Below are 22,636 nucleotides of genomic sequence, written 5' to 3'. Positions count from 1 at the left end.
CCCAAGGTGGAGGACTGCCAGTCACAGGCCCTGCTACAGCCTTAACACTATCCAGCACCTAGGCAGGGGTCTCTCATCAACTGCTGGACCATATCAGTCTGTCGCTTGAATCTTGCTAATGACAAATGCCTAGAAGGCCCTTAGTGCTGTGCCAGGTTAAGTACTGGCCTTGGTGAGCTCTGGCTGCCTAGAACAACTTTCACACTGACAACAGACCCAGGGTAGCTTTGATACAACACCAGACAGTCAGCCCCTGAAGGGGTTGGGACATTCATGGGGTCGGGGGTGGGGGGATAGATCCAAGAGTGCAGGGTCTTCAGAGACTTGTTGTCACTGTCCCCCTCCCACTAGCAGGTACTGGGATCAGAAGACGACAAGTTCTTCTTCATCCTGCCGGTAATGGTATCAGCTAAAGTGCTAAGAAGCATGAGCTGAGGAGAAAGAGCGTGCATTGACCCAGTCTCTCCACATTGCAGACCTGATTTGAATGCCAGCTTTGCCACGTCCTAGCTGCCAACCCCTAGAAAGTCAGAAGCTTTCTATAAAATAATGGCACTGTATCCACACTAGAGCTATACAGCAACAAGGACTGTCATACGCCCCAGCACACAGTAGGACTGTTACTCCTCAGCATACAAACCTCAGAGATGCCACCCTGTATCCACACTAGAGCTATGCAGCAACAAGGACTGTCATACGCCCCAGCACACAGTAGGACTGTTACTCCTTGGCATCCAAACCTCAGAGATGCCACCTTACATGCACACTAGAGCTATGCAGCAACAAGGACTGTCATATGCCTCAGCACACAGTAGGGCTGTTACTCCTCAGCATACAAACCTCAGAGATGCCACCTTACATGCACACTAGAGCTATGCAGCAACAAGGACTGTCATATGCCTCAGCACACAGTAGGGCTGTTACTCCTCAGCATCTGACCCTCAGAGACGCCGCCCCTCAGGGCAGGGACACCTCCCACGCTGTGGCCTCTCATGCTGCAAAAATACTGAGAAGCTTTCTTCCTAAAAGCTGAGAGGATGAGGTGTGGCAAGCCCACACTTGCACTTAAAAGTCAGGTCGCTCCACTCCTGCCTGATGCAGGGCAAACAGAGCCTCAAGATTCCCCAAGGGGAAGCCCAGTGAGCAGTGAGCCCTCAGCTTCCTGTTTTACCCCATTTCCCTGAGGGGGCAGGGGTTCTTTCCAGCTTGGAAATGACATTGCTCTACAAACATGGCTGCACCTGAGCCTCCCAGCCTTTCTCTTACCTCACTGTGTGGGCTTCTGAGTATCCTCCACCTAATTTATTGGCTTTATAATATATTCCATTATCTATGATCTCATTTTGATCTGGGAAATTTCATGAAGAAGTAGAGAGGGTGTGGATTCTTTGTTCTTATTTTATCTTATTTTTGTGGCACTGGGGATCAAATCCAAGTTCATGTACGTGCATGCTAGGCAAGCTCTCTACAGGATCTTATGTCCCTTTAGCTCAGGCTAGCCTGGAACTCACTGTGTAGTCCAGGCTGCCCAGGAAGACGTGATCCTCCTACCACCTCTGGACTATAGACATGTACTACCATGCCTAGTTGGGGTGGGGTTGTTCGCCCCCTTTATGGAAGGGGAAAACCAAGGTTTAGAGTGGCCAAGGAGTTCTCGGAGTCTGCAACCAACAAATCAGAGAGAGATACTGAACTAGGAAGAGGCACCTGCTGCGATTTCCTCTCCAAGCTCTGGGAGATGTCATCCTGGTGAGACTTCTACATCCCGGTGCTGGCAGGACTGCTCTATCTCACGGCCTGGAGGCAGCAGGAATGCCATGCCATAAGGAGGAGCCATACTTAGGTCAGGGGGACTCTCTGGCTGTGGTGGTCGCTAGCAGCTTTTTGTACAACTGCTTACTGGGCCAGCATGGCAATTCTGTCCCTGGAAAGGCACAGGAAAGCCTCTGGGGGAAGCCAGCCTCCCCACTCCTAATTCTCAGTTGTCCTCCACAGCATCATGTTCTTCATCAGCCTTATAAGGGAGCAGCTGTGGTCACTCTAGTTCACTGACACCCTTAAAGGGCCACTTCCTAGGAAGGCCATGAGGCTCTTCTTACCCGAGAGGACCACCAGGTCATTTGTAACGATGACATAGGATTCATACTGCAGCCAGCAGCTGAGCCCAGAGCCTTCCATGGAATCTCCTTTCAAAGAATGGTGGCCCCAGATCAGGGACAAATGACCTTATTGTCAGTCTCAGCAGCAGAGGGCAGGACTGAATTTGACAGCTTGAAACTAAAACCTGCTACAATGCCTCCGACCCTAGAAGACGTCCTTGGCACCTGGGACCTAACCCTGGGTGGGGTTCTGTATTAGATAGACAAACATTTTTGGGGGGAGGAGCCTGAGTTTCCAAGACTGTCTTAGCTGACAGAGGGTGGGGGTGTGGGGGGGAAGCCAGCTCCCTGAAGAGAGGCTAAATCCTTACCTGCCCAAATCTGTCCAAACTGTGAGGCCTCATTGCCTGCCCAGCTGGCCCCACATGTGAACCATCTGTCATAATTCCGTGTGCGCTCCAAATGACCCAGTTAGTCAGTCAGTTCCAATTCTGACTTCCTCAATGGCGTCAATAGCAGACTCCAGGGTCAAATCTGTAAGCCATCCTAAAGGGACCTTCATGCCGTCCCCTCAGAGGCATGGCCTTCTGACTGTGGGGTGCTTGGCCACACACAGGCTTCTCAGTTACATAAACTTGAGCCCACAACACTAGGTGGGGGACTCCTGGACTTGACCATGACCTCAAATCCAAGCAGACTCCCTGCTCCTCTTAGCTTCTTTAAAATCCCCCACTTTCCTTAACCTCCTTGCTCCTGAAGTTATCTTTGTATAAACCCAAACAGCTTCAGCAAAAACCGAAGCCTGTTCACTTGGCCGTGGCAAACGTGTTCCATCTCATCCTCTCCCAGTGAACCGAGGAGGCAAGTGGGCGAGGAAGATCCTGCTGCCACTCTGAGCAGTCCCATCATAAGGAGAGCCCGGCTGACTCCAGAACCTGGGATCTGGCTTGGTCTGCATGATCATGCAGGTGTGCTACTTGGGAAGGGAGATAGTCCACCCGGCTGGCCTTTTAAAAGCTCAGCGAGTCATTTGTGAAACCTCTAATGGGAGGTAAATGAATGCGAATGCCAGAAGCCCTCCCTCAGTTCTAATCTAATTACCAGTTAACCGCTCACTGAGCACGCTGGGTGCCAGGGGCTCAGGGCTTGTTTTAGAGGCATTGTCTTATTGAATCTCATTTAAACATTACAACCTTTCAAGTGAGACCTTACTGCCTTGTGTCAGGAATAAACAGCCTGCCCCCAGATCACTCAAGGAATGGCAGAGCCAAGATGCAAATCCAGCTCCTCCTCGGTCACCCATTGAACCAGCTTCTTCAATGAATGGAGTCAGCCCCACCTTACAAAGGAGAGAGCGAGGCTCCTGAGGACAATCTGGCCCAGGCTCTGAAGCCAGCTGTGGGCTGCATCTGTTCCAGATTTGCAAGGACTTGGGAAATACCTGTCCTTGGGATTAAGCCTATTTAGAGCAGCCAGGAATTGTGGTGATGGTGCACACTTTTAATCCCAGCACTTGGGGAGGCAGAGGTGGGCGGATCTACAAGTTCGAGGCTAGCCTGGTCTACAGAGAGAGTTCCAGGACAGCCAAGCCTACACAGAGAAAACCTGTCTCAAAAAATCAAAATCAAAACCAAAAACCTGCTTAGGGTAACCCTACTCAGAACCAAGCCGCGTTGCTCCCCAGGGCAGTTGTGGTTTTCTGAAGGCAAAGGGGGAACCCTTCTCCAAACCTCATATCCTCTCCAAGTTTCTTATGGGGGGGCCATTTGCATATCATGCAATGAAGACTAAACTATTCCGTAGATATTCTAACTAAGATTTCCTTGGGGTTGGGGGTTGGGAGGGGCAGGATCTCCATGGGACCCAGCACCAACTGTGTCAAGAACACTCAGGGCTATGAACAAGCAAGCAGTGTGGTCCTCCCTGCATCACAGGCTTGCCCCTCATTAATAGCAGCCCATTAAGAGGAGAGGCTCCCAGTTGCCCAAGAGATGCACTCTCCTGGTCTCTCCGGGTCGGATCACCTGGTGCTTTCCGGAAATTCAAGGCCTCAGATCAATAGTCTTTCCACAGTCTTTAGAGAACTAGAAAGGAGGCCTCAGGCGCCACTGGCAGGAAAACAAAACACCAGTCTGGCAGGAAGCTCTCTTGCTGTTAGAGAACCTGGAGCTGCATTTCAGAAGCTGGTGGAGCAGACTGGAAGCCAGAGGGACCAGAGGGGCCACAGGGCCAGAGGAGCACAGCTCTGTCACCCTTTCTCCCATTTCCACTTTACTCACTTGGCTCTGTTAGAACCAAAACCCCTCCAGAACTGAAAGGGTTTTTACCAGCCACCCCTGAGCCTGGGCTGGGACCCCCACAGCCCACGGGTCTCCTTTCAGGCATCTGAGTTCCCAGCTTCTACTATGACGCCATCTACTGCCTCTTGGCCACTCTTAGCACCCCTAAAACGAAGTTGTCAGCAAACTTTCTTGCCCCTGGGCTCTGAAAGATATATACCTCACACCTTAGCCAGGAACTGAAGGATTGCTTTCAATCCCAAACGGCACAGATTCCTTCTCAGAAAGGTATATTCCCCTGGGCCAGCCCTTTAGGTCATTCCCCATCTATATAGACAGGCTTCCAGGACGGTTGGCAAGACACAAGACAGCAAAGGGCAGGGATGGGCCTTGTTTGGACAGATGCCACATGTCAGTAGAACAAGGCTGGGGACAGAAAATGGCCCTGGAAACTGAAAAGAACTTGGACGGCTTGGTGGCTCTCAAGTTTTTCATCACCCTACCAAACCGCGTCGCCGAAGCAGAAAAGCTGTTTGTTCGGTTTTGCTCCTGAAAGGTACAGTTGTCTGAGCCTGCATGAGCTTCTAGTCAGAGATCATCAAGAGTGTCAGTCCCCCTCATGGGCATTGCTCGGAGCAAAGCACAGCCATGTGGTGGTGTGGTGTTTGCATTAGCTTGCATTGTCTGGCCCAGGTGAAGGAACAATTACCGCGCGGGGCCTTTGAAACACTGACAAGCCTTGGTAGGAGGGGTGGTGGGTGGTACTTCCTGGAAAAAAGAGGGTGAAAGAGGCAGGCGTGGGAGCTGGGTGATCTCCAGAAGATCAGGCTACTAAATAAATAAGCAGGGCAGTATGCAGCTGTCGGGCCACGCCCTCAGGCCGCCTACAGGTGCAGGGACACCGGAGGTCCCAAGTAGGGTTTCTCAGGGGCCATCCCAGATACCATCTGTTTAGCTGTCCTTTTACAGAGATAAGAGCAGGGCGGGCTGAGTTCTACAGAGCAGGAAACAACCCCTGACTTTGCCTTGGGACACTGCAAGATTATAAGGAGGCCAACTTCAAGCCCGATTTCCTCAAGTACCAGGTCACGCTCTACTCTCCTCCAGTTCAGGGTGCGGGGGGGGGGGGGGGGGGGGGTACTCACCTCTGCCAGGTACAGCACGCAGAATTTCAAGTCTTCTGAAGAGCCTTTGAAGGGAAAAGAAAGGAAAAGGAAGACCCACATTAGGATTGGCTACAGAATCAAAGCCCCGCCGGGCACAGCTAGCTATCTCACCAAGGAGGTTGCCTGAGGGAGGAGAGGGCAGGCAGTGTGGGGAGCAGAGCATTCTCTAGAATGGAGCTCACTGGCTCACTGGTTCAGGTGATGGACAGTTGAAAGGCTTTTGCCTGCAAGTCAGCCTGACTCAGGTAATGCTGGAACCCCATGCCCAGAAAGAGACCCTCTGACTGCTAATGGTCAGGTGCAGGAAGCTGTCTGCACCCCAGGAGGCCTTCTGTGGCCCAGAGTCCTTGCAAAAATGGGCATAGAAGCAGCACATTTGAGGGGAGGGGGGTGGTTCTCTTAAAAAATCCACTGCCTTTGCCATTTTGAAATTGAACAGGGAGCTATTTGATTCTTGAGTAGTCCTTGTTCTCACTAAGGAAAGCACCGGTCAGGGAGGTCCAGTCTCCAATCCCATCGCCATGCATGCTGGGAGATGGCTTTTTCAACATGGCCACACTCTCTAAGGGTTTCACCCTTGGTCTAGGATTGCAAACTTAACCAGTTATAATTGGAAAGAAGAGGGAGGGACAGCGGGTTGTTCCCTTCCCTTTTTGGGAAGACTCTTACTGAGAGAGGACTCCAGGTGGGAAGGAAGGGAACTCTGGGATGTGGAGACAGAGTGGCCAAGCATGTGGAGATGGAGATGTGCCAGTGGGCCCAGAAAAGCACAAGCAGCCAACCGGGACACCTGCCCTGCTCACTTCCGCCTCTCCTCAGGCCTTGGCCACACTCTCCATGAAACACTCATCTGGACATAGGCCTAGGAAGGGTGGAAACGCCCTGCACACCCAGTTGTTGGCCTAACCAAGCAGGGTGTCATTTGTGAGGAAGGTAGCCATCCCACATATGTAACAGCAAGCACTTGGAGTGTCAGGGACCCTGGAAGTACCACAGTGACTTGAGCCAACTGCTGTACCAAATGCTTCCACCAATCAGCTCAGGGGCTAAGAGTAGCTCCCTGGGAGAGTGCTTGCTTCTGTATTCCTCCTGACAACCAATGAGGAGGCATGGCTCCCAGCATCCATGGCTCATGTGACAGCATAGGACTCAGGGGTGAAGTCACTCAGTGGTAAAGAGGAAGTGTAGCCCAGGCCTCTAGTCCACACTCCATCACTGAACGCCATGCCTCTCGAATGCCAAGCACCAGCAGGGTCCCCTTCAAAGGCAAAGGAACTGTCAAACCAAGCAAGGTCTGTCACAAAGAGAAACCTACAAGGTAAAACCACAGACTGCGCATCAAGCCAAGCTCTAAAAGTACAGGCAGTAGAGACCTAGCCAAGGGAAGCCAGACCTCTTCAAGCAAAGGAGACACTTCCTGAGAGACAAGCACCGCCAAGCAGAACCAGAACAAAATGTCCCATAATAAATGGGGGTCCACTCTGGACTAAATCTTCTCCCTGCCTGGAGATGGGTTGAAGAGGGAGAGAGCCCTGCCTCAGAAATCTGCAGTGTTTAAGAAAATGGATCCCCAGGGGCTAGAGAGCCAGCTCAGAGGTTAAGAGCCCTGTCTGCTCTTCTAAGGGTCCTGAGTTCAGTTCCCAGCAACCACATGGTGGCTCACAACCATCTATAATGAGATCTGGTGCCCTCTTCTGTCCTGCAGGCAGAACACTGTATACATAATAAATAAATAAATCTTTTTTAAAAAGGAAGGAAGGAAGAAAGAAAGAAGTGGATCCCCAATGTCTCTATGGATTCCTTGTGTTAGTGAGATGGAGAGACCAGGGAAGGGATTCATTTTGCTTAAGAAAACATACTGAGGGGTTGGAGAGATGGTTCAGCAGTTAAGAGCACCAGCCGCTCTTCCAGAGGATCTGGGTTCAATTCCCAGCACCCATTTGTCAACTCACAACTGTCTGTAACTCCAGTTCCAGAGGATCCAACAGCCTCACACTGACATACACACAGGCCAAACATTAATGCACATGAAATAAAAATAAATAAACCATTAAAAAAAAAAAAAGAAAGGAAAACATACTGAGATGTTTCCTAGCAGACCCTAGTCTATGGGAGAGCCACTGTAATCCACATAAGAAAGTAATAGAAACCTGGGTTTGGGGAGCAGGCAATGAGGGGAGCAGAGGTTCTACATGTACAGAGTAGGACAGAGAGAGGAAAAACTTGCAGAGATGGGAGCTGAGGTTGGGGTCCTTGGTCAAGAAGCCATTGATGAATGACAACTCCTCTGTGCTTTGACACCAGCCCTGCCCTCCCGCCTTGCTGCAATGCTGCAAACTCTCCCCGGCATCTGTTCCATGTCCCAGCCTTGTGCTGGCAGCAGTGTGACAGACAGCAGGACGGAATGGGACCTGTGCTAAGTATGATTCAGAGCCTTATAAACGAATGACAACCCAAGGGAGCTGAGGTGCCTGGGAGGACTGTCCACAGCTCTGGAAAACACTGTGGAGAGAACGTCCACCCAGCTGGAAGAGAGGGACACTGAGGCAGCAACACCGCAGTTTGCCTTGAACTACACGAACTGCCTCTGCTATTCTGCAATTCATTAGGGAGTCTTCGGTCCCAGAGTGGGCCTTACTTCCCACCATGTAATGCATAGACCATGTAGGAGGCTCCCTAATTATGGCTAGGTGGAGCCCAGAGAAGGCTCTCTGGTCCATGTCTGCCCATCTATCCTTTACCCAGAGAGTATCTTACTGCTGGTTTGAGATTCACCAAACCTCTAGTAGTGGAGGCAGGCCAAGAGAGCTCTTGTCATCAATCTCGACATACAAAGGCAGGGCCAGGGTGGGACAACAAACTGCATGAGCAGTAAGTGGCAGAGCTGAGATTTGAACTCAGGAAGAAAGCTACTCCCCATATCTGGGTTTCTAATCTTTTATCATACTTCTGCCCTGCCACGGGCTTTCTGCAATTCCACCCAGCTGGGAGCTCCGGAGTGGAGAGGCCTGTCCCTCAGCTCTCACTGCAGTGGCCAGAACGGAGACGGACATGGAGGACAGCTTAGAAAATGTCAAGTAAGCATTCCAGCAACTGGGGCCAAAGCAGCTGAGTTTCCAAGCTGGCAGCCTGGCTCCCCAGTGTGCCTGGAGAGCCCGTGAGTCAGATAGACATTTCCAGGTCATGTCTAAGAACAGGCCAAGCCAGAAAGATACACTGTGGGCGTGATGCTGGCCGCCTGGGAGGCAGAAACACAAAGAGTAGCAAAACTAGCAGGCAGCGGTGGCAGGAAGAGACCACAATGGGCTCCCCCTAATGCCCCCCTCCCCCGCCATTGACTGGAGATGTCCCAATTGTTAGCACCAGCTCTCCGGCCTGTCCCCATCGCATCTCCATTCGGTCCTGATGGACATTGGGAGAAGCTGGCAGGAAGAGGCTCCAGAGGAATGACCGCTAGTCTGGAGCTTTGGGGTGTGGGGAGATACCCCAGCTCCAAGCTAAGGCAGCACTCCTGGTCTTCTTTTAGCCATTCAGTGTTTACAAGAACAAGCATCTGCTGGTCACCTGATATTTGTCATGCTCCCTACTGAGTCCTGGGCAGATCCAGGCCCTAACAAACAGGTCACAAGAGAGTCAGTCCTTGGTCCCATAAGTAGGGTAGCTTCTGCCCTGCCAGGGAGCAGCACTTGTCAGCCCCAGCTTGGCCAGGAAGGCTGGATGCCTTCTTTGTCTAGTACCTTTATGGCCCTCTAAATTGGACTCTGCATACATATGACCTGATATTGAGAAGAAACCTAGGAGCCTTGTGCCATGGTTAATCAAAGACCATTCTGCCACCAGGGACTCTCTCTCTCTCTCTCTCTCTCTCTCTCTCTCTCTCTCTCTCTCTCTCTCTCTCTCTCTCTCTCTCTCTCTCTCTCTCTCCAGGGTTTCTCTGTGTAGCCTTGGCTGTCCTGGACTCACTTTGTAGATCAAGCTGGCCTTGAACTCACAAAGATCTGCCTGCTTCTGCCTCACAAGTGCTGGGATTTTAAAGGCATGTGCCACCACGCCCTGGTCCAAATGTATCTCTTAAAGGCCTCCCTTGTAGTAGTGGGCCTCTTTGCTGCATATGGGAGGAGCCAAGAGATGGGTCCCACAAGTGCGTCTGGCTGCTGCGCAAGGGACACTGGACTTTGGTAGAACATGAAACCTATCTTAGGAAAGCAGGGGCAGTGGGGGTCATGGAAGGTGGTGACACAAACACTCCATTTGGTGTCTGGAAAGAAATCTAAGCCCTGGACCATGTGGCCAGAGTGCTCCTGTCACTTAGCCATTTCCTTCCAGCTCAGCAGCTCTAGGATTCCCAGAGGTCACTCTCAAACTCTCTTAAGTCTGTGGTCTACAAAGGAAATCCCATACAGGTACACATCTTTCATGGCAACCAAGTCCATAGACTCTCTCACGTTCATAGTCACCTTGTCTGGGATGTGCTGCCTGGGCCACCCACCCTTAGCTCTCATGTAGCTGTCCGATTATCTACAGGCAGACACAGTCCCAGCCCTAGGACGCCACATCTGCATGCCCCTCAGTCTCCTGGGAGCTCCTCTCCACCCTTGACTCATATCACCCACCCAGAATATCACTACCTGGTAGAGGAGAGAGTGTCTAAACCCTTCAAGCATCAAATTCAGGCTCTGGGGGACCCATGAAGGGGAAACCCAGCCAGCCCCAGCCGGGTAATATGAATACTAGCCAACTTCTCCTAGGAGCCCCACGGGTTCCCCCTGGGGGGTGTCAGAGATGAAGAGGGAACTCAAAGGGCTAACTGAATCCTTCCTTCACAGAGAAACTACGAGGGGGAAAAAGGAAAAGGCCCGCAGAGGTTACAAACGTACTATGACAGTAGTGAAGCTAAGTCTGGGCTCCCAATGCTGAGACCACTGCTCTCTCTACCCTCCAACCCCAGATCCACCTGAAAGGCGGCCAGCTAGAACAGCCCTCACCCCGCCCCTGACCCCCACGCCCCAATTCTTTTCCCTCCTCCCATTTAGCAGGAAGCTGAGTCAGTGAGGGTCTTGGCTTATGGCCCTGGACCTTCAATGCGTATAGCAGTGAGGGCTCAGGTCCCCAGGGACCTAGTGTAGTACTGCACACTGCTCTGCTCTAGATGCACATTTAGTTTAACCAGGTACCAGGTCAGCTGAGCTGGGGGCATGGCAGGGAAGGCAGGATGAATATACTCGGCATCCACGTGTGATTATGTGCGCACAGGGGAAGGTGGGAGGGTAGCAGGAAGCCAGGACTTCCCATGGGGAGGCCAGCTCTGAGGAGGCAGACCAGCATAGTGTGGCCAGGGCGCCAAGCACATGGGATGGCTTTGCAAACAGTCAGGAAGTTGTCCTGGAGCAAAACCCGCCAAAACAGAATTCTTTCACCGCTAATATTTTCCTCCTGTGCCCCTGCTGCCCAGAGCTCACACAGGTCTGTTGTTGTTTGCATAATCTGGGAGAGGAAACCGAGCCCCTTTCGGCTGAGACCTCAGGCGCCAAAGCCCACAAGCTCGACAGATACTCCCAGCTGGCTTTCCGTTCCCTGGTTCCCAGTGGAAAGTTTGGGGTTAGAAATTCCCAGCTTGCTGCTGCTGCTGCTGCTGCTGCTGCTGCTGCTGCTGCTGCTGCTGCTGCTGCTCACCAGGCCCAACCAGGCATGCTCCAGCTTCCTGGGGGGTCTGGCCAGGCCCACACAGTCCATAGATAATTGTCAAGAAGCCCCTACTGGGGACCTGTTTGGAACCAGGCACTTCACATGAATGACCTAACTTAACCCCATAGCCTTCTCAAGTGCTATTATTTTCCTACTTAAGAGAGAGGAAATGGGCTCAGAAGTTACTTAACTTCCCAAGGCCACACTAGAACTGAGGGGCTTAAACACAGGTTCAAGAGTCCAAAATGCTCCCGAGGAGAAGGCACCTCCTACAGAGATCGAGGTATAGCGATGGTGGCTCACCATCCTAGTGTGCAACACATGACAGCACGTTCTCAGGTGCCCCGCCCCACTGAGTCCGGCAGTCAGCTCTCTAGAAACTCCCTAGCTGGACTTCAAGCGGCCCTCGGGTTGTCCAGGATCTTCTTACCCTCCTGTAGTTTCACGCTCTGGAGGTAGAGGGGGTTTCTCAGGACGTCGCAGCGGCCAGGCTCGTCCTCCTTAGTGAAGAGCAGCAGGTCCGAGTAGGCAAACAGTGTTACCTGTTCAGGGAGAGAGCAAACACAACTGTCTGCTTTGCTGTCCCAAGGATGCAGGGAACCACAAGGCCCGCTGGAGGTCCAGGAAACCCCCAATCCGTGTCAGGCAGACCCAGAAGGGACTCCAAGTGTGATCCTGCTAGTGACAGAGGCCTGCTCTGCTGTGGGGGCAGCTGGCTTTAACCCTTCGTTTTCTATACTTCCCCTGTTCAAAGTAGAAAAAAAAAAATTACAAATAAACCAGAAGAAACAATGGCTCTTGCCCTCATAGCTCTGTTGGTTTCTCTATGGCCATAGTCACCCCAGGCTCGCCTCACTTGAAGGAGCCCTACTCAGGCCCTGGGGTATCCCCAGACCACACCCCACACCTGGCTCCCTCAAGCTCCTTCTATGAGCTCTCTGTAGTGTGAAGGGAAGGAGCATGTACTATTACCAAATTTCTTGCAGCTATTTTTGTAGTGCACCAATGAGAAATCAGTTCAAGAAAACGGTGGTTACTAACATTCCGATACAGGCTTGTACATAACAGCTAGTCTCCTTTATGCTCCAAAAACAAAATAAAGGCTATTTGTAGGCATTATAGGTAAACTGACAGATGTGCTGCACATATTTTTAGGCTAAAAAAAAAAATCCACTTGGCTCTGTATGTCCACTAAGGTTTACACTGCTCTTTTCTTTGTCCTGCAGTAGCCTTTCCTTAAGGTCATAAAATCCTGCTTCAGTTTTAATAATAATAATAATAATAATAATAATAATAATAATAATAATAATAATAATAATAATAGCTGGAGAGATGGCTCAGCGGTTAAGAGCACTGACAGTTCTTCCAGAGGTTATGAGTTCAATTCCCAGCAACCACATGGGGGTTCACAACCATCTATAATGTGATCTGATACCCTCCTCTGGTCTGCAGATGTACATGCAGGCAGAGCTCTGTATACATAATAATAAATAAAATAATAATAATAATAATAGTTATTACTATTATTATTAATGATAGTAAAATAGTAATAGTTCCTCTTCAAGGGGCCAAGTTTGGCCATCTCTTCTGAAGCTAGAAGAGCCCACCAGAAGGCCTTGCCTCACCCAGAAGGCCACAGTGAGTGTATGATTTGTTAAGCATGTTTGAAAAGCCAGTGGGCTGACATTTAGCTAGCACGCTGTCAAAGGGGATCCCGCAGCCCCACCTCCGAGGCTCTTCTACAAAGATGCATGAATATATAAATACGAACATAGAAGGATGTTCCCAGCAGCACTTCTATAACTAAAAAAATAAAAGCCTGCCATGGTTGTATATATCTAAAACATGCCGACAGGCTGGTAGCCAAGCAAGAAAACTGGGCTATGTGCGCATACACACACACACACACACACACACACACACACACACACACACACACACACATACATATATACATACATATGTGTGTGTGTGTGTAGATATGTAGCTATAGATATATTCAAAGGCCCACTTGCCATCTCGAGTGTCACACAAACAGAGAAGCTGGAAATAACTGGAACCACAGAGACCATTCAGGATGTCCTTAAGCAGGGATGTCCTTAAGCAGGCTATCTTAGGGCATACCTCCCCTTCCAACAGGTCCCAAGCACAGAAGCTCTAGGATCTTTGCCAGAAGGGATCTTTATAGTGAGCCCTGCCCAGCCCAGCTCCCAGCTGCTGAGCACCTATTCCTGCACTGTAATGTCCCCACCTAAACACCATCTGTCACTGCCCCTTACTGCTCAGAGAGGCTAAGTGACTTCCCCATGGCTACACAGTGAGGGTTCATGCCCCTGCCTGCTCCTAATGTTCACGTTAGACAGAGAGCTGGTATTGTGAGTACAGCAGAGGAGACAGTACAGTCAGTGAGCGTGGGAAGGAAAATGGTGGAGTGTTTCAGAGGCTCAATGGCAATGTATTGTCTGAGGAGGGTTTGCAAAGCCCAGCAGCTGCTATTCTAGGCAAATCCTCATGTTCCCACAAAAACATGTCCCCCAGTCAGGGAAGGTCTAGCTGTCACCTCCAGACCCATTGGGAAGCTGCCAGAGGAAAGGTTAGAAGAGGTCTCTGTGAGACTAGAAAATTTAAAAAAAAAAGAAAGAAAAAAAGAAAAGCCTAGGGCTGTATTAAGACTTGTGGGAGGAGCCACAATAAGGTGAGAAAAGCCACAGGCCTCTGCCCCAGCCTGGTTCCCAGAGCTGAGAATATGGTCTAGACAGGAAGTGATTAAGGCATGAGAGAAAATTTCCCCCAAAGGTCGGTCAGGCAGAGGCCAGGCCTGGCACAGGGCTGGCGGCAAAGCAGATGGCGGACATGCCAGGGCAAAGCATGCGGACCCTGCTCTCCAGGAGTCCCACAGTCTGTGAAATAGTGACTCCCCCAATCTCCATAGTCCAGTTACCTGCTGCCTTCTACCATACCGAGGCCTTGGTGAGGCTTCCACACACTTCTAGAATACATATATGTCCCAGAGTTCCAAGACTTAGTTCCAGAATCCTTACAATACTTCTCCCAAGTGGGCCTAACTAAAGCCTTCTCCTGGGCACCCGGCCATGGGGCTGAGGCTATAGACAACACCTTGACGCTTTAGTTAATGGTAAACCTGATGAGTCAGTGTGAAAGGGAGGGTGTGGCATGAAGGACTTCGTAGTACTCCTGGAACCTAGCAAAGGTCTGGCTGAATCCTCCATGACCAGAACTGTTGTCAGGATGTGTGGATAAGAGGCTGTCATGACTGACTTTGTGGTGCATGCCTTTAATCCCAGCACTCAGGAGGCAGAGGCAGGCAGTACTCTGAGTTCAAGGCTAGCCTTTATGGAGGCCAGTCTACAAATAAGTTCCAAGTCAGATACACAGATAAAGCCCGTCTAAAAAAAGAAAGAAAAAAGAAAAAGGCTGCCGCAAAAGTTATTTCTGGATGGGAGGGGGCAAGGCAGTTTGTGCTGTGGGACTGCAGCAGCTCCCTAGCATTACCATGCTCAGAGAAGAGACGTGCTAAAGAAGCAAGAGAGAACATTCAAGAAATGCAGAGCTTCCAGCTACTTAGCATGTTCCTGCTCGAGGCTCTGCTGCGTGGAGAGGCCACGCACATCCATTCAGAAACCCATTCCCAGAAACTCTGGGAAAAGCTGTTCCCTGGAGAATGACCCAGAACTAACTAGAATCTGTGACTTCCGGGGACCAAAGGGTGCTAAGAGTCTCAGAAGCTGGCCGGATGTACAGTGGTAGCTGCTTTCCATTTTCAGTGTGAGGAACAGGAGATGGTACCAAAGCCCTCCCGGGCAGCTACTACCCTACTCGAGGAGAAGGGAGGCAGTTACTTTTCTTGCCGTCAAATTATTTCCTTCAGTGGTAAAGGGGGGAGTCTCTCTTATTTCTCAGTTTCCAAGATCCAAGAGGCAAGGATGTGTGTGTGTGTGTGTGTGTGTGTGTGTGTGTGTGTGTGTGTGTTGGGAGGAGGTGAGGGGATGCGGGGTGAACTGTGACAGCAACTATAGTTTGGTTTAACAAACATACTCAAAGTGCCAGGGATCACAGAACACATTGCCCAGTCAGAGAACCAAGTGCTAATCCTGGCTCCGTTCCCTACCAGCCTTGAGATTCTTGGGTCCTGGCTCATGGCACAGTCCCGCCTCAGTTTCCTCATTGTGCCTGCTTTTCCTCTCCTCATGTGAGGATGCTGCAGGGATAATTGGGACTGTGCATGTAGCATACATCGGCAGCGAGGATATACAGTCAATGCCTAATGTTTGTGTGTTTAATGGTGAGCAAGACAGGAGAGAGTAAGTTAGACATACAAGTATATTCTAGGTGGCTGATGCCTCTGATTGACTTCTTCCGGGCACATTAAGTATACAGTTGCACCTCTCCAGCTCTGACCCTGCATACCCTACCTGCAGCCACACGCTTAGGCACCAAACCCAGCACCAAGAGACTTCTCACTCTTACAACTGAGATCCTGTCTCCCGTTGAGATTTCTCTCCATTGAAGCAACTGGGAGGTAGATAAGCTGACGTCCAGTAAGAAAGCTCTCCAAAGAGAGGTCCAGAGTGACATCAGCAGTCCCAGAGGTACAGGAGTTGAGCTCCATGCAGTTGTAAGATGAAAAGGCCCTGGCAAAGGCCTCAAGGTGCTCACATGTGCTGCAGTGAGAACGGAGCCTGGGGTTGCAAGGAAGGTTACAAGTTAAACTAGCAGTCAGGGCTTATAGTTGGGTATGAGATAGCCAAGATGGTCAGGGAAGAGGAAGGACAGGGCTCTGGGCCACTGACAGCAGGCCACTGGCTCCAGGGACCCCTTAAAGCATGTATAAAATGGCATTGTTTTTTCATATACCATTGATTCTAACAGATTAAATTGTAAGCAAAGATGGCTTCTAACAAGAAGCTTTGACACTCTAGGCCACTCCACAGACAAGGAGGCAACCAAAAAGACTCTAACTTGGTGGCTGGGGTGGAGTTAACTCCCTTTGCCATGGTAAAGCTGCAAGCTGATCCTGCAAATGAGAGAATAATCTTAGCATAATTAACAATCCTTGAGACACAGGCAAGGTTGGAGGGTAGGTGGCCAAGTCAAGTGACTAAGAACTAGCAGAGTCAAGGTCAAAGCTAAAGGCGGAGATGAACACAGCAAGGCTTCAACCACCCATAACTGTGTGGGCAGTATATGAGCAGTCTCCCTGGTAGGCCCACGAGGACAGGCATAAAGAATGGGGGCTCTGGTTGGCTTGTCCCATGACAGCCCAGAGAATTAACCAACCTCAACAGAGACTGTGTTGGCTTCTGTCTAGTTTCTGCCATTGCTTCATAAAACCTAAACAAAGGAAAGACAATGGAGTTTCTCCTCCACTGGGACACATACACACACACACACACACACACACACACACACACACACACACACACTCGGGAGATTAGCTTCTTTTTCCTCAATTTTTCACCATTCTGAGACCTTTCTTAATAAAGCTTACATTCTGCTTTCCATGCTTTTAAGAGGCCTCATCCATTAATGTTCTTTGGCCTAAGACAACAAACACAGAGCTACTGTGCCAGGCTGATCTTTGCTGACTGACTGCACCAGCATCTCATGCCCCTGAGTCATGCACAAGACTGTGAAAAGTCCCATACCACTAAAACAATCACCAGTCATCAGCATGAGAGGCACACACACAGTCTCCCCAGGGAGCCCACGTAAAAGGGACAGTACTCACGTGGAACACAGGTGTTCCGCTCGTTTACAACGAAACAAAAGTAAAGTCAACTTCCTGTGCTAGCGCTTGTCACACTGAGGGCCCAGAATGCTGCTGCTGCTGCTGCTGCGAGGGGCTAGCCTCAGACCCTGCCCTCTGCCTCAGACACGCGCAGACCCCACTGCTCTGACGGAAAGACTGATGAGGAAGACAGAAGTCACCAGAAGCCAGTGACAGAGCTTCCTGTTTCCAAGCTTCCTGATCCTTCCAGGGATCCAAGTGGCCATTCATCCTGGCGGAGCTGCCCCACCTGAGCTGCAGCGAGCCCTGTGCCCTCACTCCAGGGCCTTCTGGTAGCACAGCCAGATGCCAGGGCTCCAAATTCTGCTAAACTGTGTCCATCTCAGGACAGAGCTGGGACCTGGCCAGTTGTCGGGATTGTGTGGGTGAGAAAAGTTCCCCAGCTAGAGATAAGCTGGCTCCCAAGAAGAATGACAGAAGGCCTACCCCTGACCCCTGACAGGGCTAGAGCTGGGGGCAGGGGGAGATATGGAGGGTGACCACACACGGAGTCCTCAGAGAGGGGTCTAGGGTTTGGGGTCATAGAGAAAGACTCCAACATTCCTGTAACAATTCTCTTTGGCTAGACTTTCGTCTTTGGGGGAAACTTCTCTCAGCTGGGATAAGCTGTTATCTTCTCTCCTCCTGAGAGGAACTCAGGATAAATAACATGTCTTTTTAGGGACTAGAGGTATGTTTTGACCATACCAATGATCACAGGCAGTGAGAGTGCCGTTTTAACTAGTAGGCAAGCAAAAAGCCAGGTGACCACTCAGTAAGGCTTTTGGAAGAGTTTCCGGTTTCCACCCACAAGGCTGTCCAGCTCACCATGAGTAAGAGAGAAACTGAGGGCAAGAGAATCCAGGAAGAAAGCCAGCAGGGCTGTGCGGGCCTTACCTGGGAAGCTTTGTTCCTCCCCTCATAGAGCAGCAGTTCTTCCGACAGCAGGAGGGTCCGGGCAGGGTTACAGAGATCTAGGGGCTGAAAGCCAATCACGCTGAGTGGGAGTGCAAAGGGCAGCTTGCCAAAGCCAGATCAGAGGGAGAAGACAAGGCTGCCCACCCCCCCCCACCTGGGACCCCACACACCCCTCACATGTACTCTGGAAACAGACTCTACCCCGGCTCTGCACACCCAGGCCTGCCAAACGCGCTGCTTCTCTCTACAGGAAGTTCAGGCACATACTCAAGGCCTTCGCAGCCCTCTGGTGCCCGCCCCCACACCAAGCTCCTGGGCCCTCCCAGCTTTCCTCTGTCCTGTATATGCCTCAGAGGAAGGTCTCTGCTGTCAGGCCCAGGAGGCATCTTGAGGGCCCTGGGCCAAGAGATTTATTTGGCCACTCAAGTCTCTTCGAGGCCAGGAAGGTTCTCTGCCTTGCCCAGGTCCCAGGCTGAACAAACTGAATCCTTCCCCTCATCTGTTTCCTCAGCAACCCAATTCCCACTTCCCACTCAAATGTCTCATCTCACCACTCTGTCTCATCCAGCTCCAAGAGCACACCCAAACTCTATCTGACCCACCCAGAAGCACCTATGCTTGAGGAACGTATATTTATCATGTGGCCCCCAAGTCCCTGACCTCAAGCAAAGGGCTGGAGAAAGATAATGAAACAAGCATCACCTGCACACCACAGAGGGGATAGAGCTTCAAAAGGAGGCAACCAACCTCTTAGGGATGTGTAAACAGATTGATGGGAAACAAAGCATGTTTAGTCATCAAGCCAGGTTGGGTGGTCTCTGGTGGTAAGGGAGGCCACCACAATGAGGAAGATGTGGGACAGCAGCCATGTGGAGAGTACTGGTTAATGCTTCATCTTGGTGGGTACTGACTCTAATTCTTTGTTTTGCACATTGTTATATCATTTTTTTTTTTAATCTTGAGTCTCTCTCCTCTCTCTGTCTCTGTCTCTATATCTGTCTCTCTCTGTCTCTGTCTCTCTGTCTCTGTCTGTCTGTCTGTCTGTCTATCTGTCTCTCTCTCTCTCTCTCTCTCTCTTTCAAGGCAGGGTTTCTCTGTGTAGCCCCAGCTGTCCTGGAACTCACTCTGTAGACCAGCTGGCCTCACACCCAGAGATCTGCCTGCCTCTGCCTCCCAAGCTGTGCACCACCATCTCCTAGCTTGAGTACGTCACAATTTAAAATTATTCCATTTTTATACTTTTAAAAACTAGTTTAAGCTGGGTGTGGTGGCACACACCTTTAATCCCAGCACTCAGAAGGCAGAGACAAACAGATCTTTGTGAATTCAAGGCCAGCTTGGTCTACATAGTGAGGTCCAGGACAGCCAGGGTTATATAGAGACCCCTCTCTCCCCCCGCAAAAAAACTCACAAAACCTAATTTAAAATATTTTTAACATTGTGTTATATTTATGTATGTGTGTGCGCACACACATATGTATATGTGGAACAGGCATGCACACAAATACACATGTGTATGTGTATATGTGGAAACAGGCATGTGCATGGCGTGGGTATGCAGGTCAGAGGACAACTTGCAGAAGTCAGCTCTCTCCTTCCACCTTATGGGTCCCAGGGATCAGACTTGGGTTGTCAGGCTTTAGCGACATACACCTTCCCCCGCTGGGGCCAGCATGCCAGCCTTAATTTGTAATAAAAATTAAAAGACAAGATCAAAAATAACCAGGCAGGTAATATGCACCTATAGTCCTGTCTTTAGGATACTGAGGAAGGAGAATGGTGAGTTGGGTCGCCCTGAGATACACAGGTATCTAGAAAGCCAAGGGCTGTGGGGATGGCTTAGTGCTAGTGTGGGCACGGCAGGAGCAAAGCCTTGAGTTGGGTCCCCAGCCCTACATGGAAAGGAAAGTGTGGGGGGGGCATGGTAGAAAATAAGAGCTTTTTACATATAAAAATGTGTAAACAACCTAAATGTTCATATAAGTGACATCTGAGTAGCAGAAATAATAAAGATTTGGAAGAAAGAAATGTAGAGCATTTTCACTACCCACTCACCATCTAATGGCTGTCTAAGCTAAGATCCTTAGTATTGTGACTACAACAGCAATGAAAATACATATGCAAGGATCTCTGTCTAGGGTATAGAGTCCTTTGAACATGTGCTCAGAAGTAGTATAGCTGGCTCACATGATAATTACATACTAATTTTTTAAAACCCTCATATTGAAAATGTGGTACATATGTGTAATGGAATTGTATTCAACCATGAAAATTAATTATAGCATTTGCATAAAAATGGGCAGGTAGGTAACCCAAACTGAGAAGACAAATAAGTATAGTACATGCTTTCTCATGTGCAGAATCTAACTTTACATGCTTTTGTGTGTTTGTGTGTGTGTGTGTGTGTGTGTGTGTGTGTGTGTGTGTGTGTCTAGGTCTAACCAGAAAAGGAACCACAAGGAGAAGAGAGTTGTAGAGGAAGGAAGGGGATAGAATATAGATGACATGAAGGTAGAAAAGAGGCTTTAATGGAAGGACAAGCACGCGAGGCAGGGGTGCAGGAGAAGAGGATGGGGAGAAGGATAAAACAATAACAACAAATTATGTTTGAAAATGCCGTAACAGAACCAAAGACTTTGTATGCTGATGAAACCACTGACAGGAACAGGGGAAGAAATGAAGATCTGAGAGAATAGAGGGAAGATGTGTGTGGCTCCTATATGCATTCGCCTGAGTAAACGGTCTAGCCACACAAGCTCTCCCTCAGTCAGTTTTAAACATAAACTGCCTCTGGATGAGGCAGCCTCCATCACTGTTAGTGCCAGACTTTGAGGTGCACCTGTCCCAGGCCCAGATAATGAGGTGGCTGGGAAGGAAAGCTAAGGACCCTCTCATGGCTCCACATTTTTCTGTACAGCCTTCTGGAAACTTCTGCTTCCCTTCTAATCTTCAGAGTATGGAGCCATTTTTCTGTCTCCGAAGGAGGCCTTGGATCCTGGATGAAGCTACACCCCCAGTCCTGGTACCAAAGCCCCTGACTAGCCTCACTTCCTCCTGGGAAGCCCTGGGGCGTGCCACAGGCTCACCTGCACAAAGACGGGGAACACCAGGACTTTGGGGGCCAGGGTGACATAGGTGCCGTAGCTTGAATGTGGAACGTGCGGTCTCAGAGCTGAGCGATCTTGGTAGCTGCTGTGGCCCTTCATTGTCTGCACTGTTTTCATAAGCCGAGACTTCTTGCCCAGGCCAGTGTACGATTTCCCTTTAGTGGTAGTCCCTGGTTCTGTGGAACAGGCAAGGGACGGTGAGGCACTTTCATTATTCCTCAAAGGATGGCCTCCATAAGAACAGGGAACAACATCCATTCAGTGAACCCCACCCCAGCCAGGCTCAGCCTCAGCCTGAAGGAATCCCGAGGCAGGGAGGGAGAGAGAAACAAGCAACCCCAGAGCTAAGATGGAGCCACCAGCCCACACCTGGGACAGGGGAAGTTACTCCCACTGACCCAGGCTCCACAACGAGGTTATCTACTTATCAGCCTTGACAACCAAAAAACTGTCTGGGCACGGTGACACATGCCAAGAATCCCACACTTCAGAAACCTGACACAGCAGGACCTGAAGGCAGAGTGACCTAGGCTATAGGACATAATCCCATCTCAAAACAACAACAACAACAACAATCACAATGCAACAAAAACTCCTGTCTAAAACTTCAGGTCTAACCTCACTGAGCCAGCAGTCTCACATGGAGCAGAGAGGTGACGTCACAAATGACAGGGCACACACGCATCCTCCTCTTGCCATACCACCCCAGATTGCCCCCTCATCGCCTCCTAAGCCTTATGGACAAAGGTCTGCTTCCTGCAGTGGCAGAGACAATGTGTTTTGCCTGTGTACATCAGGGTCCACAGCTTCCACTAACCAAGGTGGCAGGAGCCACCTGGCCACCACCATCAATTTGTCGAGAATAACAAATGGCACTTGCTGTGGGTGCTCTGGGTGCAAGAAGTGGGAGTGAGCCCTGGTGATGGGGCTCACACACACACACACACACACACACACACACACACACACACACACACACACACACACGTAGGCTCCTTCCTAGGGTTTCTGGTGCCGGGGAAAACCCTAAGGAGCTGAGCCTGGGTCTCAGAACCCAGGCTTCCTCTAGCTTTCTGCAACCAGTGAGCAGGTGGCCTGACCCAGCTACCTCTTGGGGAAGCTCCCCACCAACGCAAGGCCACTGTGCAGAGGAAACAGCCTGGAGGGTTTCACACTTGCTTCCTCTCCCCTCTCCCCCCCCTCCGCCACTGGCCCCTCATACCCCACAATGCCCCTTCTCACAGAGAGGTGAGAAAAACAAGTCGATTCTCTCGCCCCCCCCCCCCCAGAAGTGACCAGCATCACAGTCTGGCTGTGGCACTCAAACCACTTCCTGCCTGTTCAAGGGTGCCTTAGATGCTACAAAGAACAAAAACCGAGACGGGGACAGGGGGCACAGATGCAGGAAAGACGTCCCACAGCTTTTCCTGTGATCTAGCCCTGGGCGCGGGGGTGGGGGGGGTGGGGGGGGGAGCTGGGGGGAGGGGGTTGACGGGTTGTCTGTGCAGCAGCCTGGCCTTCCACTGGGATAAAATCTAACCTGTGTCTCAAGATCGACACTAGATTTAAATTGGACAAGACACCTTGAACGTGA

At 50.5% G+C, this 22,636-nt stretch overlaps 1 protein-coding gene across 2 annotated transcripts in view; it reads right to left on the bottom strand.

Annotated features, from left to right (window-relative positions):
• The window catches only part of LOC127204010 (regulator of G-protein signaling 3-like), a 77,151-nt gene that overhangs the window by 5,722 nt on the left and 48,793 nt on the right, over positions 1–22,636 (bottom strand). For both annotated transcript variants that reach the window (XM_051162968.1, XM_051162973.1), the window contains 4 exons: positions 21,022–21,218; positions 17,915–17,998; positions 11,660–11,771; positions 5,524–5,567 (listed from right to left, as the gene is read on the bottom strand). In XM_051162968.1, the coding sequence (XP_051018925.1) occupies positions 5,524–5,567; positions 11,660–11,771; positions 17,915–17,998; positions 21,022–21,218 (437 nt within the window). The remainder of the gene's footprint in view (positions 1–5,523; positions 5,568–11,659; positions 11,772–17,914; positions 17,999–21,021; positions 21,219–22,636) is intronic.

Source organism: Acomys russatus, chromosome 2, assembly GCF_903995435.1.
Source record: "Acomys russatus chromosome 2, mAcoRus1.1, whole genome shotgun sequence".
NCBI lineage: Eukaryota > Metazoa > Chordata > Mammalia > Rodentia > Muridae > Acomys > Acomys russatus.
The sequence above is the reverse complement of the archived record's forward strand: the minus strand, read 5'-3'. Positions and strand labels throughout refer to the sequence as shown.